This window comes from Cololabis saira, chromosome 5, assembly GCF_033807715.1.
Source record: "Cololabis saira isolate AMF1-May2022 chromosome 5, fColSai1.1, whole genome shotgun sequence".
Lineage (NCBI taxonomy): Eukaryota > Metazoa > Chordata > Actinopteri > Beloniformes > Belonidae > Cololabis > Cololabis saira.
The window spans coordinates 14,935,937-14,953,278 of NC_084591.1; the positions used below are offsets into that span (position 1 = coordinate 14,935,937).

Here is a 17,342-nt window from a genome sequence, read left to right on the forward strand (position 1 = left end):
TTTTGACATGGAGTGTAAAGATTTTATTGATGAACTTGACAAATCGAGGTCTAACACACCTGAGACAGCAGATGGTCTAAATATTGCACGAGATAACATTTACTGTTCCTTAATTATGAACATATTAAGTCCATTGCTGAGCTACATGTAAAACTGATGATGATCATCAACAGCTGGGGCATCTAATAAATATTTAAACATCACAGAGGAAAACGATTCACCACCCAAGCCCATGGAAAGGAAAAAAAAAAAAAGATAACAGAAGATGCTTCCCATAAATGCCAGTCTGCATTTAAAAATGTTGGCATGGCAAAGAGAGTTCAAATATGGCAACTACTACTTAAGACAATCCTTATAAATGCACACTGGCAATACTAAGACATGATTTTGAAATTAAAAAAAACTATGATTTGTCCTTCATGAACTGTGGTCCTCAAAAGTTCAGAGTACACAAAACAGAGGTCCAACAGTGAAAAGGGTGTAATGATGTGGTTCTGTGGTGGCGTTGTGTAAATCTAAAAGCAAAACGGCTCCTAAAACATTTCTATTGTGAACCAGATCTGACCCGGCTCTAGGAGCCCAGCACAAGCACCTGGGTCAAAGTGGTCAAAAAGGGGGTCCTATTGAACCAAACTCCTTCTGACTTGAGAACTTAGGCATTATTACAATCATTTAACAAGTAAAACACATTTAAAAAGTCTCTAAAGATCACTGATCACATTGTGGAAGTGAAATAAGTGAGAAAAGTACCAGTCGGAGTAGGGCATGTGTGGCATGTGCACTAAAAACAACATCTGAGCAACGTCATACATGATTCTACAAGTTAAAAGTTATTTTGTATTCAAACGCATGAACACACAATAATGCTGCTCTCTGTTTTGGTCTTTTGATCAGATCCACAGTCAGCTATTTGTATTTGTGAAAGTGGGATAAATGGTTATGGAGTATGAAAACAAAAATCACCTTTATAAAACCACTGCAGGATCATTAAAAAAAATAAATCTCTACGTCCAACACAAAGGCAGATTCTCTGGTCCACCAGAAGAGTCTAATCCATCACTCTGTCCTCTTCTCCTTCGCGCCGGCTCCGCGCAGCGCCGCCTGGACGCTGCTCCACACCTCAGTGTAAATCAGGGTGCCCACGAAGACCACGGCGGTGCCCACCCAGTGCCAGGCGGTGAAGGGGTTTTGGAAGTAAAGGATGGAGAAGATGAGGCTGAGGAACTTTCTGAGGGTCACCACCAGGGTGACGGTCAGCGAGGTGCACTCTGTGGTCAGGATGAACACGCCGCGGATGCAAACATATCTGAAGGAACGGTTAAAGTCTGCAACAATGCAACCGGCATTTTGAAAAACAAATACATTATACTTTTTGGATTGATTGGTTATATTAAGCCCATTACGGAGCTTTGAGTTCATTAGAGACACCACCTAGAAAAGACTCCACCACTTTGATAACAGAGTCCAGGCTTTTCGTCTGTTACCTTTCTTTACATGACCATGTGATACATGTGCATAGTGCATGCCTCGTGGTTAGTTTAGCGACACCTAATCAGCTGATAATGACAATAAATCACTACTTTGGCTGACTTACTTAATTACTTGAAAGAAAGGACATTAACTGATAAAATTGGGTAAACAGCCAAAAGGTTTTACAATTTTTTTTTCTGGCACAAATGACACACTAAAGAAAAACCCTCCTTGAATCATTAAATATTGTTTTGGAGGGCTTTGTGTGCCTGAGGAGGTGTGTTTTCCGGGGCAACGGCCCCTGGACGGCTCCCCAAAGATAAACTAGTCCTGGGGGACGGGCCAGGATGAGGATTAATCTGTGGATTCATGTGGGGGGAAAAGAAAGAAAAGACTTGATGTCTCCTGCCCAAAACTGGTCTTTCCATAACCCTAACCGTACGAATTGTTACAGATTACTTTTGTAATACTGTATTTGACCTGGTCTCTGTATGTTTTGACCGTATAGAAACGTAATTCTTGCCATTGTAAGTAGGGCTGTTCGATTAATCGATTTTAAATCGTAATCGCGATTATGTAATTAGAACGATGTTAAAACGTGAAAATCGTAAAATTGATTTTTCACTTTTTTTTTTTTTTTAACCTTGTCTGCACACATATTAATGATTGATACCATATTAATGATTGATGGAAATAGCTCTCAATACCTGCGACAAGTTACCCATGGGAGAGGCTCTTTAGTGTAGGAGGGGGCGTTGTAACATGCCACCGGGCATCCCTCAAGCCAGATGCGGTAGACCGGCTCGTGTTCCTTGCAAAAAACTTGCAAATGTGAACAGCAAATGTAATGACTGATACCTCACCTCTACCTCCTTCATGGGTTGCATTATTATTTAGCATGCAAAGACCCAGTTTAGTTTAATTAGAACATGTCTTGTTTTATTTAATTGGAAATATAACTTACTGTATGTTTGCAAGTGCTGATTTGCTGATTTTTTTTTTTCAGAGATAAAACTTTATATTTTATTATATTTTTTAAAACTTTTTTTCAACTTATTTTACAGAGTTTTGCACTTTATTCATTCATTTTTGGTTTAATAAGAGCAAAGTTTGCACTTAAAGCCCAATGGGGCAAATGTTCAATAAAAAAAACAGCATATTTGAAATAATTTCTTTGCCTTTTGTCAATTCACAAAATAATCGTAATCGAAAATTGGATTTTGAGAGAAAAAAAATCGAGATTTTATTTTTGGGCAAAATCGAACAGCCCTAATTGTAAGAATGAGATGTGTTCCTGCTGTCATCTACTGCCCTTACTTTGAAGGGAAACTGGCTCTTGGGAAATGGACCATGGTGGGCTTGTCCATAAGGATGAGTAGTACTAACTAGATATAGTTTGGCTCACATCACACAGAGTGGGCTCCACAATCAATCTTCCACTCAGGAGTTCCCCGTGTGGGAGGTGACAAGCGAAGTGGGCTTATTCATAGCCCACTACAGTTTATTTATAGCTCGCAGCCTGAGCAGTGGGGTTCTCCCCAGTCGCTTCCCTGCATCTTCAGGTTGGGGAACGGGCTACGACTAATTCATCACATTGCAGTTCGGGGTATCCAGCCTACCTGGAGTCTTAGAGGTGCAGGAAGGTGCGCCTCGTGGGGACTCCATGATTCAGCTTCAGTGGTTGCTGGAGTCGTGTGATAGGGAGGTAGGCCTGTGTTAAAATAAATCGATTTTCCGATACTAAATCGATTCTCATATTAATTCCTTAAAATCGATTCATAGGTCTAAAGATTTTTTATTTATTTTTTTCATCATTACATTACAACTTTCGGTATTTTTTTGTTTAAACCCAAAAAAGGAATGTTTTGTTGGACACAGGAATAACTAGTGCCATGTTTTTGCCTTTAAATATGTTTAAAAGTATGAAAACATTAAAGTTTTCAGTTATAATTGCATAAATTGTCTATATTTAATGACTTTATATACTGTCTTGGGGTTACATTTGCATAAAATTTGCATAAAATGCTAAAAACCAAATTTCTCAAAAATTAAAAACCAAAATACACCGAAAATGGAAAAAATAAAAACGGAATGTGGGAAAATATAAAACCGATTTCATAGGGCCCTACCTCTGTTTGCTGCCCCGGATCTGTTTGATAATTCTGCCCCACAAAATGTTTCTGAAAGCAGTTATACCAGCATTCTGGGAGGTGATTGGTCCTTACATCCATCATTAGTTGCCAATATTTGCTGCTGAATCTCAATATAATACTATTATTAATGTTATAATTAATGTTGCAAAACTACAGTCATATTATTCATGCAACAGCTCAAAAACAGTTTTAATAACACTAACCCAAATCGATTCGATTCTTTTGAATTAGAATCGATCCCCAGCCTTATAGGGAGGTCTGGCCTTTTTGATCAGAACATGAATGGTGTTCTTGTGTTGGATTTCTGTATTGGCTGCACTTTGCCCATAACAATCACCAACATAGGAGTGTCCACAAATGCACACAGCACATGCAGCTGTATATCTTGGACGGTGCTGAAAAGAGGAGCTGAGCTGCCAACTGGTCACCACGTGAAGGTGAGCTGGATCAGATGGCAGGGGAGAATACAGACCCAGGAGGCCTAAATGCAGAGGCCGTAGAGTTTAAGGGGCGCCTGGTTGAGCTTCTGTACAGCAAAATTACATTTCTTCTTCTTTTTCTGAAAGGATACTGTGTGACAACGTTGATTAAGAGGTAGACCCACAATATTGGCAAAGTCAGTCCAACTACAGGAAGAGTAACAGGAGCTGTTCAACAAAAAGAAACATACAATTGTTTATATCTGTGATCAATGCAACAAACAGGAGAATTGCTGACTGAGAGAACTCACTGCTCTGATTAAAGTGGATGCAGTGGTTGTAGATGTCTGTGGAGAGAAGCAGGAAACCCGGCAGAGGCATACAGTGCTGCAAAGACATACGTCTTAATAAACATGCAATAGAGGAATATGAAACGTTCGATAATGGCAAGAATTAAATGAGGCAACAAGGCCGTCTGTGCGGGAGAAAAACTCACATTATAGAAGAGAGCCTCTTTGGGGTATTTCCCATACTGCTTGTAAAGCATCTCCTGGAAGATGCCCATCCTCGCAGACATCAGCAGAGCAAACGTCAACATGGAGATGCCTGAAGAAGAAAAAATAAATAAATACCCCAATCCCCCCAAAACAAAATCAGCCACATCACGTTCATGATGCTACCTGGGAGAATTTATTCAGACTCAGACGATTCAGACGACTTTATTAATCCCTTTGGGAGGTTCCCTCAGGGAAATTGACAAAGCACGACTAATTGCACATGTGCAGCTTTTGTAACAAATACAAATACCATATATTGGTGAAATTTACCAATATATTTGCTTATTTTCTTCATTTATACTTCCCACCACTACTCACCTATAAGCCAGTGCATAAAAGCATAAACGCTTTGCTCCTCTGATCCCTCGGACACGTTCTGCAGAGAAAAACCAGGTGTGCATCACTACAGAACTACAGTTACTACAGAACTGAAATGAGCCAAAAAACTGTTCTGCAGAGGACTCACCACTTGCTGGGCAGACATGATGGTGCAGATGAAGATGCCAGCAGAAACTAAACCTATAGACAGGTACTTGCTGGTTGAATACCTGTGAGACAGAGGTCAGGTAAAATCAGTCTGCATGGAAATTAAATGTAAATGAAAGAAGACAGGTTAAGAGGAAGAGGAATTACCTCTTCTTCAGGATAATTATGCCTAGAACCATGTTAGCGATTAGTGATCCCTGTGAAGAAGCGTGAAAGGAGGTCAATCAAGGTGACCCGACTAAGGTGGAGGGATGGCGAGAAGCTAAACTTACCGATCTGAAGATCATGTGTAGCGGCATGGCGATGTTGAAGTTGAGAGCGTAGTTGTTGACCACGCTGACCGTGAAGAACATGGTCACCATGATCACATAGTTACTGCGGAAAAAACCGAGATGCAATAATTAACTTCAGCTCTCTAATTACGCTGCAGCAGGACTCTCAAATGTAACATAGGTGCGCTCTTCACCTGAGGGGGATTGCTGCTTTCTTCCTCCCAAATTTGGTTTCAAAGACGAAACCTTCTAGGGCGATGAAGAGAAACTGAGCAAAGGTCACTAGGTTGCCACATCCTGGAAACTCTCTGAAAGAAAAAAGGTACAGATGAGACTCAACATCCAGTAGGAACCCCCTAAACCTTCAACATACAGCTCAAAATGTTATTTTATAGAACCAGCAGAACAAGTCATTTAAACAAGACCAGGTGGACGTGGAGTTCATGGCTCTGCCACATCTGGTCACTGAGTCAAAGTGTGGTGGGTTTGTTGTGGGCCGGTCTGTCTGTATGGTGTGAAATCCTGGATATTTACAGCCCAATTTTCTGCAAGAATACTGGCAAATACTCACAAGTGACTCACAACGATTGTGCAGATACTGATTGGTTCAGTGTTGCAAAAAACTTGTTATGCCTGGGCAGTTTCTCTGTTATGCTACAAGTATGTTTATTATTCTGCCACTAGAAAAACACTGGAATCAGTTCTTCTATCCAGTTTATTAAAGTAAAGACGGCAGAGCTCAACTTTACAGGAGACAGAGTTAGAGGAAGCATCATATCCGTAATTGAGCAAGCTTTAGGGAAGGGTGTTTAATCCTGGTATTAAAGAGCCCGTTATTCATTGCTCTAAACATTTTATTCATATTTTTTTCAAATAGCAAGGACAGCCTTGTTAAAGTCCCAGATCGATACATAATTAATGTTTTTCAATCCTTTAAAAAAAGCATGGCATATTTTTTAGTTTTTAAAAAACCCAGCAGCACACACAAAAATACATGTTTTGTTACTGCCAATGTTGGTACTATTGTTTTAAATTTACTTTACTACTCTGGTAGGGACCTAACTTTAGGCACATGCATTCAACAATTGAAAATTATTGTAGTAACTAAACACATTTTTGGGGACTACTTAAGTGAATAATGTCAGTTTTTTGCTGCACACCTGATGATCTCTGGCACAGTGGTTGAAAATCCCAGCTCTCACTGACCATAAATATTAGTTTAACATCTTAAATCATATACTCACAAAGCTAGGGAGTGAACGAAGGGAGGGACAGTGATAACGAAAGCAAAACAATGGAAGAAAGACATAAAATCAATGTTTGCAACAAAGATACCCCTTTATTGATCCTTTGTGAGGCACAACTAATATAGTTGCATTTTAATTATTTGATCAATCGTGGCTACTGTTCCCTCCCACCTGCCAGATGTTTATAATTTGTTATTATCTCTCTTAGGTTCTTCAGCTTAAAGGCAAGGCAAGTTTATCTGTGTAGCACAATTCAAACCAAGGTAAGTCAAAGTGCTTTACAGCACCATTAAAAGCAGCAAGACACAATTAAACAGTAAATAACAAATAAAATGATAAGAAAATAGGTAAAATAATAAAAAGCACCAGTTGTTAAAAAGTAATGGCAGTAGAGTACAGCAGTAATGTTTTTAGGCCTGATTTAAAGGAGCTGATAGTTGGAGCAGACCTCAGGTCTACAGGAAGTTTGTTCCACCGGTGACTGAGGAGCAGAATAACTGAACGCTGCCTCACCTTGCTTGGTTCTGGTTCTTGGGAACCACAACAAACCAGATCCAGATGAACCTCAGGGGTCTGGGAGCTTCATAGGAACTAACAGATCAACCATGTATTTTGGTCCAAGACCATTCAGGTCTTTGTAGACCAGCAGTAAGATTTTAAACTCTATCCTTTGACTCACTGGAAGCCAGTGCAGTGATTTCATGACGGGTGTAATATGGTCCAGTTTCCTGGTGTTTGTAAGGACTCTGGCAGCAGCGTTCTAGATCAGCTGCAGCTGCCTGATTGATTTCTTGTTCAGGCCTGTAAAGATGCCATTGCAATGATCCAACCTACTGAAAATGAATGCATGAATACGTTTTTAATGTCTTGTTTAGATAGAAACCCCTTAATTCTAGCAATGTTTTTCAGGTGCAATAGGCAGATATAGTGATAAACTTTAGATGGCTGTTGAAGTTCAGGTCTGAGTCAATAATTACACCAAGAAAGGAGTTTTACTTCCCATATAGATTACAATTGCAAGTGTGTATAATGTGTTGGATGGCCTTTAATCAGAATATTGAACCCAGACATTTGAGAGGAGTTCCAACATTAAAGTAAATATGAAGAGTGGTGCTACTACATACTTAGATATTTATTGCCTTAATGAGATTTTAAGTTTCAGTCACTGACCTCACCAGCAGCTCCAGAGAAACCACATTGCTGCAACATCCGACAAAAACCAGGACAATGGCAAACAAGGTTCCCATTGTAATTTACAGCCAAACAACCCCGGTGGAAGCGCGTCACTTATTAAGGCGGATTACTGAGAGGAGCATATTTAAAACTGCTGTTGTGTTTCACGGCAGATCCTGAGTCTCCACAAACTCCCGGTTCCAGCTGAACACGTCTGAAGCTGCGAGTCCATGCTTCCTGCTCGCAGGGGCTCATGGGAAACGTAGTTCATTTGGAAATGCAACAAGAGAGGAATGTGGAGATTAATGCTTATTTTCATCATCATAAAAACAATATTTTAAGTACATATAGTATCAATCGGGAATAATTGAGGTTTTTATTAGCGTGAAGAGTGAAAAATAACAAATAAATAAGCTACCGGCGCAATCACGGCGCAATGTTAAAGCGTTTAAACGCCCGAACGTGCGCGCGTGTGTTAGTAAAGATGTTAAAACACGAAGAGGTCACACTACGTTACTTAATAACAAACTATAAAATCGTCAACAGAGGTGTCAAAAGTATTCACATTCATTACTCAGGTAGAAGTATAGATACTAGAGTTTAAAAATACTCCTGTTGAAGTTGAAGTATCAACTCAATTTTTTTACTCAAGTAAAAGTATAAAAGTACTGGTTTCAAAACTACTTAAAGTATAAAAGTAAAAGTAATGTAAGGGGGGAAAAAGCCATTGAAAATGAATGTATCTTAGTATAATGCAAATATATTAAAGAACCATATATGTGTACTATTGAGCATTAACATGTGTTTCAGAGAGCAGGAGATATGATGACTAGTTGCCTATAAGTATTGTAATGGTGCAAAAAGTCAAACTTCAGAGGCATGTTATCATTTATCCTAACCTTTATTGGAATGTACATCCAAGTTTAGTTGCAGGAATCTGAGGGAACGGATGTAAGAACAAAACTGGACAAGAACATCTGAAACAACCACAACCAAATTCACTCTATCCGGATGGAGCAATTTAACTGGATATTTTTTTTTTAAAGGCCGAAATTGAAATAGATTAACTGGGCTGTTTTTAAAATGTAAGGAGTAAAAAGTAGCCTACAGATAATTGCGTGAAAATGTAAGGAGTAAAAGTAAAAAGTTGTCTGAAAAATAATTACTCCAGTGAAGTATAGATAACCAAAATTTCTACTTAAGTAAGGTAACGAAGTATTTGTACTTCGTTACTTGACACCTCTGATCGTCAATGACCAGATTTCCCTTATTTCCCTTGAACCACAGGTGTCAGACTCCAATCCTCGAGGGCCGCTGTCTTGCATGTTTCATCAACACATCTCATTCAAATTAATAGCAGGTATCGTATCATATCAAGAAATATGATAAAGTTGAACTGAATATAACTGTTGCCTCAGAGGTTCATCGCTGCTTGCAGCTGTAATTTTTTTATTTTATTTTTTTACAATTTCAAGACACCTTTTGTGGTAAAATGTACATATATATTAAAAAACAAAAAACTAATTTGCTCTTCAATCATAATAAAATTAACATTTTTCAGCTTTTTTCAAATATAGCTTAAAAAACTTACTTTGAAAACTAACAAACCTTCACCAAACCAACAAAAGTATATATATATATATATATATATATATATATATATATATATATATATATATATATATATATATATATATATATATATATATATTATTTTCCATAAACTAGGGAGTGGGGTACGGGTAAGGGATTAACAGTGGATATGTCCAAGATTAAGACACTTGTTATTACCGCTTGCTACTTTATTTTATCTTATTATATCTTGATATTTTATTTTGTACATTTTGTACAGTCTGTTCTTATAGTTACTTTCCCTCATCCAGCCTATATGATGTCACTGTGTGTAATGCTGCGACTACTGTACAATTTCCCAGTTTGGGATGAAGTCCGTCCGTCCGTCCGTCCATCCATCCATCCATCCATCCATCTATTCATCCATCCATCCATCCATCCATCCATCCATCCATCCATCCATCCATCCATCCATCCATCCATCCATCCATCCATCCATCCATCCATCCATCCATCCATCCATCCATCCATTTGATTGATTGATTGAAATCTTTATTTCCAGCATATTAAATAAAAAAGAAAAACAATTACACAAAACATCAGAAAAGAATACAAATAAACAGTCATTAAACAAATCAAAGTGAAATAAACATTCATGCCCGAAAAGGAATAGGAGGAAGTAAAAAAACTTATGAGGTCCTACCCCTTGTTTCATCTATCTATCTATCTATCTATCTATCTATCTATCTATCTATCTATCTATCTATCTATCTATCTATCTATCTATCTATCTATCTATCTATCTATCTATCTATCTATCTATCTATCTATCTATCTATCTATCTATCTATATAAATAAAGACTTCTAAAGCTTGTGCTTTTTATTATTTTACTTCTGTTCTTATCATCTTATTCTTAATTTTTTCAATCGTATTTGTTATTTACTGTCTAATTATGTCTTGCTGCTTTTAATGTCAATGTAAAGCACTTTGAATTACCTTGTGTTGAATTGTGCTATATAAATAAATGTGCCTTGCCTTGCCTATCTATCTAAGATTGGCTACAAAAGTGATCTGATTGCATAGTATTTTCTACTAAGGGTCAGATTTTAAATCAGTCACACCCTCGAAAGTCCTCTCAAACCTCTCAAACTGGGATGCAACATCTTCGTGTATAAACGATCTCTGTGCGCCTGCGCGTCTACGTGGCTGCCGTGACGTCACCGCTCTGCTCCCGCTCCGCTTCCGCCGGCGCCAGCGCTTCAGCTCTGCCATCTTTATCATCTGTAGGTGTGAGACGTCGACCTGATTAAACCCACAGCGGCTGTCAACATGATTTCCCTCACGGATTCACAAAGTAAGAACCGTTTCTGTTTTTGCTGTTTCTGTAGTATCAAAGCAGATTTAGATGGATGCACGAGGCTGCGAGCTCAATTATGATTGGCTGAGAGCATCCTTACGTCAATCTGGCTCATATGTAAAGAAAAGTCAATATATCCATTTAAAATATGCAGCATCATGGAAAGAATACAACATTTTAACCAGTATTTAAGTATTACGTCATGCTGTCTTTAAACTAATGTTCTAGTTTGTGTTGCTCTTTTTTTTAATCTCTACTGTGTATTTCCTTTTTAAGATAAGATAAAATAAGATAATCCTTTATTTTCTCCCTCAGTGGGGAAACTTATTTGGTTGGCAGCAGTACACTTAGCACACACATGCAGGGGAGGGGTAAAAAGAGACTAAAAAGATATATAAATATATATACAATATGCAGGGGCGAAAATCCCGTTTCATAGTTGGGGGGGACAATAAACAGTAACATTTTAGAGAAAAAATCCAGGGGGGGACAAGGAATAAAAGTTTTAGCCTTCCTTTAATACAGCATTTTGACATTTTCAACTCTATCTCGCAAACAGGCAGAAGACCTTTCTTAGAGTAATACAAAACAATGGTATTAGGTGGAAGGTGGCAATAATACAGCACATCTGACATAATACACTGCAAAAACCCAAAATCTTAACAAGAATATTTGTCTTATTTCTAGTCAAAATGTCTCATATTTAGTTAAAAAAAATCTCATTACACTTAAAATAAGACTCATCACTGGAAAAAAACAACAATTTTCACCTGTTTCAAGTAGATTTTCACTTAAAATAAGTAGAAAAATCTGCCAGTGGAACAAGATTGTTTTGCTTATAAGATAAATCTTGTCGCACTGGCAGATTTTTCTACTTATTTCAAGTGAAAATTTACTTGAAACAGGTGAAAATTGTCAAATAACAAGTTATTTTTCTGGTGATGACTCTTGTTTTAAGTGTAATGAGATTTTACTGTTTATTATTATTTCAGTTTCGGCCACAAATTTTCATTTTGGTGCATCACTACTAAATACTACTGCATTGTTCCAAAATTATTAATTCTGTCTTAAATTATTCTAGGGGGGGACAGCTTTACTAATGGGGGGGACTTGTCTCCCTGTCCCCCCTGGGATTTTCGCCCCTGACAATATGTATAATTACAGAAATATGAGCAGTATATACAGTACAAACAGTGCGAGGTAGATGTTAATGTTTTTCCACAGTGTCCACAACACCTGCAGTTGATAATTCAACATAATCATAATTCCCTTGTGTCTTAAACCCTGCAGAAATCGGGATGGGGCTGACAGGATTCGGGGTGTTTTTCCTTTTCTTTGGGATGATACTGTTTTTCGATAAAGCCCTCCTCGCCATTGGAAATGTGAGTCTATCAGACCAACAATTGTCTCTCTGTGTCAGATCAGAAAGAGGTTAATTGCCAAGTAGTTTAACACACACAATGAATTTGTTGTGGTGATTGGTGCAATACAAAAAAACAAATAATATTAAAAGAAAAAATGTACAACATGTTGTTTTTAAAGTGCCAGAGTAATGAGTCAGGTACTCCCTCGGGGGGCTTTATAATGGTTAAACTTGCCCTGTTTTCTGCTCTGAGGCAGATCCTGTTCGTGTCGGGCCTGTCCTTTGTCATCGGCCTGGAGCGCACCTTCAGATTCTTCTTCCAGAGGCATAAAGTGAAAGCCACCAGCTTCTTCCTGGGAGGAGTTTTGGTGGTTCTGATTGGCTGGCCAATCATTGGAGTTGTTCTGGAGATCTACGGTTTCTTCCTCTTATTCAGGTCAGCTTAAACAGGTCGACATTTCTGTGTCAGCGCTGTGAATTTCTATGTCGTCTCATTATTATTATTCTCTGTGAACAGGGGATTCTTCCCGGTGGCGGTGGGATTCATCAGGCGAATACCCGTGCTGGGATCTTTGCTGAGCTTACCAGGAATCAGAACAGTAAGTGTTGAGCCACATGCTGCAGAGGTTTGGGTTTGCAAAAGTTGTGGGGATCTTAAAAACTTCCTGGGATATTTAAGTAATCACAAATGTAATTTAAAGTCTACTGTTTTAACAGTTTTTCTGTGTGTGTGTGTATTCATGTGGTTGAGAGGCTTCTGTTTTAGGCTATGTACACACGTAGCCGGGTATTTTTAAAACCGAATAGTTCCCCCCTCCGTTTATAAAATAATTTGTATCCACATTACATCGTTTTAAAAAAAAAAAAAAAAAAAAAACCTTCCTTGAAAGCTGCAGCATCCTTTAAAAAAAAATCTTCCTAGTCAATCAATTATTATATATGACTTAGATTTCTCTGATAGATCTATTTCTCTAATGTCTCTAATTTTCTCTAAAATCTTATCCTGGTCTGTTTTCATACTTAGGAAATGCACATACTAGTTAATTTTAGTTTTAAAAAACAAACAAACAAACTGCATCCATACAAGTATTTCAGCTTAAAAAGAAAAATCTCTTTTAAAATACACCTTTGTAAACATCTGTCACTCGTCCATCCATGCTCACTGGACATGAACGGGTGGAAACTTGATTAGAAATTACCTTAGTTACAGGTTATTTTTATGACTCCTGCTGTTCAGTATCATTAAATAAAGACTATAGCTGCGTAAGAGCCAATACTAAAGACAAAGTCAGTAGTGCTTGCTGTTTTTTTCCTATTTGGCACAGTTGTATATCGCGTGTTGTTTTACGTCAGCGGTCATATGATATACAGGTTTGGCACATTAGGAAAGGATATGTTACCAACAAGAACCAAATTTGTGCAAGTTCGTCCGTGTTTATAGATGCTTACAGTTTAGGACGTTCACATTGGACCACAGCTGTTGCATTTACAAACTGAAAGGAGTCTGTAGCAGATCTAGATTTTTCTTTTAGATGGTTGAATTTGCTGGAGTGCTGTTGTTTCTTAAGAGGGACTGGAGCGTGTGTTTCAGTTACAACCTCCCTGGTAAGCGCTATGGAGGGGTGCTGGAAAAGTTTGATAGTTTAACACATTGACTTGGATTAGGCTTTTAAATGTGTCCCTCTGGTATCCAATACTGTTCTGGGAGAATGGCATACTGGGTCTATTGCTACGGGCTGTTATTCTCCTATACCAGGGGTCGGCAACCCGCGGCTCTAGAGCCGCATGCGGCTCTTTAGCGCCGCCCTAGTGGCTCCCTGGAGGTTTTTCAAAAATGTTTGACCTTTTTTTTTTCTTCTGTTTTTTCTTATTTTTTCTCTCTTTTTCCTCTTTTTTTTTCTCTTTTCTTCCTTTTTTCCTTTTTTTCTCTTTTTTTCTTCCTTTTTCCTTTCCTTTTTAATCTCGACATTTTGACTTTTTTCACAAAAATTTGAATATTTTCTCGACATTTCAACTTTTTCTCAACATTTCGACTTTTTTCTCAAGATTGTACTTCATTAACATTAATCTTGAAATTTGGACTTTTTTCTCGAAGTGCAAAATGAAAAAAAAAATCTTCCCCCAGTTATGACTAATATAGATACATGCAGCATGTGTTTTCTTCATTGAAAGGCGTATACAAGACTTTTCATCTTTTGCGGCTCCAGACATATTTGTTTTCTGTGTTTTTGGTCCAATACAGCTCTTTCAACATTTTGGGTTGCCGACCCCTGTCCTATACAAATGGAGGAACAGCTTGGTTCACATTGCCGGTACAAAGTAGGATCCATTCATGTGGGAGTTGGACTCCATCGGGCTGTCGTTTGTCACTGATTTCTAAGGTCAGCCAAAGGTTGAAGGAGATCTGATTTGTTGGTGTTAGGAACTCGTCTCTGCCTTTTGGGTATGATGATGTCCTGCTGGCATCATTGAACTGGAGGTGTGAAACATCAGCAATGAGAGGAAGCTCCTCCGAAACTGAGACCATGTTTTATTAGTTGGAAGTGGATGAAATGCCCCCTCCCGGTCGGGAGTGATGTGTTGCCTCATGTGGAAGAGTTAAATACCCCGGGGTCATGTGGAAGAAGTGGGACACCAACAGGCAGATTGATGCGACATCAGTGGTTGTGCAGACTTGTACCGGTTTGTTGTGGTAAAGAGAGCGCTCAGCCAAAAGGTGAGACTCCCTCTTCATCGGTCGTCCTCAGGGATGAGGGTCCGTCATCCATGAAGGATTTAATGTAAAGTTGCAGCTTCTCCACATTAAGAGGAACCTAATGAGGTGGTTCAGGCATTTGGTTAGGAAGCCTCCTGGATGGTGTTTAGCAGTGGCGTCAATTCAGTCGAAGCTAAGGTATGGCAAGGTTACGAGTCACAGAACTTAACTAGACTATCAATCAACACGTCCAGCAAATACTCATCACAGAAGTCTGCTATGTACAGTAGCTTATCTGTGTGGTCAAGAAAATTGGAACTTTTTCAAATGCAGTCTCGCTAACTGCAAAAACTCAAAATCTTACCAGGAATATTTGTCTTATTTCTAGTTAAAATGTCTCATTTTTAGTCAAAAAATCTCATTACACTTAAAACAAGAGTCATTACCAGAAAAATAACTTGTTATTAGACCATTTTCACCTGTTTCAAGTCAATTTTCACTTGAAATAAGTAGAAAAATCTGCCAGTGGGACAAGATTTATCTTACAAGCAAAACAATCTTGTTCCATTGGCAGATTGTTCTACTTATTTTAAGTGAAAATCTACTTGAAACAGGTGAAAATGGTTGTTTTTGAGTCTTGTCTTAAATGTAATGAGATTTTTTTTACTAAAAATTTGACATTTTAACTAGAAATAAGACAAATATTCTTGTTAAGATTTTGAGTTTTTGCAGTGTATAATAACTAGTGAAATCGATCATGTTGTTCTGATTTGCATTTGTAGTTATTCTATATGAATTAAGTAATAGAATAATCAATACAAAGAGACACTTAAGACACTTACATAAATGTATTTAAAAAAACAAACATTTACTTTTAACCCTTGAAGCAAAGGTGTGGCGGCTGCCATACCTTGCCATACCCAATTGACGCCCCCTGGTGTTTGGCCCATGTTCAACTGGGAGAAGGGCACAATTCAACAACAAGGGGATTCACAGGGCCCTACAAAGACATTAAAACATAAATAAAAAGCATGATTTAAAGTTTAAAAGGAAAAAAAAAAAAAAGCAATAAAATAGAAACATAATAGAATTTGGATTCAAACCTCTGAGACTCAAACCCACACAGACTGAAGGAGTTCGTCATGGAGAAGGTGGTCAGGAAAAACTATTACAAGATGGTGATGTGTTCAATGAGTCTGGAAACCAGTACCTCAAATAAACCTTGTGAACAGTTTGAATGTGGTTTGATAGTTTTGGTCTGAACCAAAGCAGTAGTTTTGTTTGTAAAATGTCCAGGTTTGTTTGGTGTTTTCATCAGCCTTTCAACTTGAGATGGCTCAAAACAAACATCAGAAGAAATTTGGAAAAGATCGCAACTTGGATGTGTTTTTCATCTAATTAAACTTGTTTGCTGTGCATTAATGGTGCGTTTGACGCCTGGCATTCCATATTGGAGTGAAACGGCCTCTTGTGTGGTTGCTCCTTTACTTAACCACGTGTGAACGCAGCATCTGAACCTTCGGTTTGTTAACGTAACATGTAGTTATTGTAGGAACTAAACCAGAACCAGTATCCTTTACCCCCCTTATTGGTATTGTGACACATTGACAATCTTTCATTTCTCATGTCCTGCGTCCCCTGTTATCTATCAAGACGACATATAGCATTAGAAAACTGACAAAAACATATGCCACACATTTTTCTGAAAATTCCTGCAGCTCGTGTGTTTAAGAAAAAATCTGTAGATAATGACTTATCAGTCCCGGTGTGAATAACCCGTTTTTCTTGCTCTCTTTTTCAGCTGGTGGACAAAATTGGCGAGAGCAACACTATGGTATAACACGAGGCTGCTAACGCAGCAGAGGAAAGCTCCAGTATTTATCCTGGTTTCTAACGATGACTGTATATTTTGATTGTTACCACTCCAGAGATGTGGACTCAAACATTTCTCTGCACAAGAACACACAAGTGTATCTGTGGAGGTTCCACCGACGACATCCGGTTTCTTTTCTCAGACGGAAACAGTATCTGACTGCTGCTGGACTAAACTACAAGATTTTATTTCCCTATTTGTATCATACCTCTGTGATATTTATGGACTGACTGCTTGGGACCTCCGGATGTATTCAGGGGGGAGTCATGACCCTCTGACAGCATCTGGTTTTCCAGACTTTGTGCCTGGGAGTGTTTTTGTTTTTATTTTATTTTTATTTCTGTTACATTACTGGAATTTTGAACTTTGACTTGAAAAAGGCTGAACTGAATTTTAAAGAAATGTGAATTGTGGAGAAAAAGGTCTAACTTTGTCACGGAGATGTTTTCATGTACCTTTTCTAAGAGCATACTTGAAATAAAGTGTGTCTTTTTTATAAATGAGCTTGATATTTTCTGCTACAGAAATCAGCTGTTTGTTGTCCAGGATAATCAATTCAAGTTTATTAATGTCACAACAATACACATCCACTAAAGTATAAGAAGAGATCTTCATTTCCCATAAATCCAACATTTCAGCTCTCTGGGATGAAAGCAGATTTGTATAATTAGGCCAAAATTAGAGTATTAGGTAATTTCCTAAA

General features: G+C 38.1%; 2 protein-coding genes across 2 annotated transcripts; one reads left to right on the top strand and one right to left on the bottom strand.

Annotated features, from left to right (window-relative positions):
* slc35b4 (solute carrier family 35 member B4) lies at positions 1-8,009 on the bottom strand. The gene is made up of 10 exons (XM_061721012.1): positions 7,775-8,009; positions 5,552-5,665; positions 5,358-5,460; positions 5,233-5,282; positions 5,066-5,147; positions 4,918-4,975; positions 4,539-4,648; positions 4,354-4,429; positions 4,195-4,270; positions 1-1,306 (listed from the first exon to the last, which is right to left on the bottom strand). Exons 1-10 carry the CDS (start codon positions 7,849-7,851, stop codon positions 1,057-1,059), a joined length of 996 nt encoding a protein of 331 aa, XP_061576996.1. The 5' UTR covers positions 7,852-8,009; the 3' UTR covers positions 1-1,056.
* Positions 8,010-10,566: 2,557 nt separating this feature from the next.
* Positions 10,567-17,133, top strand: golt1bb (golgi transport 1Bb). Its single transcript, XM_061722475.1, has 5 exons — positions 10,567-10,705; positions 11,999-12,090; positions 12,329-12,507; positions 12,589-12,670; positions 16,568-17,133. The coding sequence occupies exons 1-5, from the start codon at positions 10,681-10,683 to the stop codon at positions 16,604-16,606; spliced, it is 417 nt and encodes a 138-aa protein (XP_061578459.1). The 5' UTR covers positions 10,567-10,680; the 3' UTR covers positions 16,607-17,133.
* Positions 17,134-17,342: the final 209 nt, after the last annotated feature.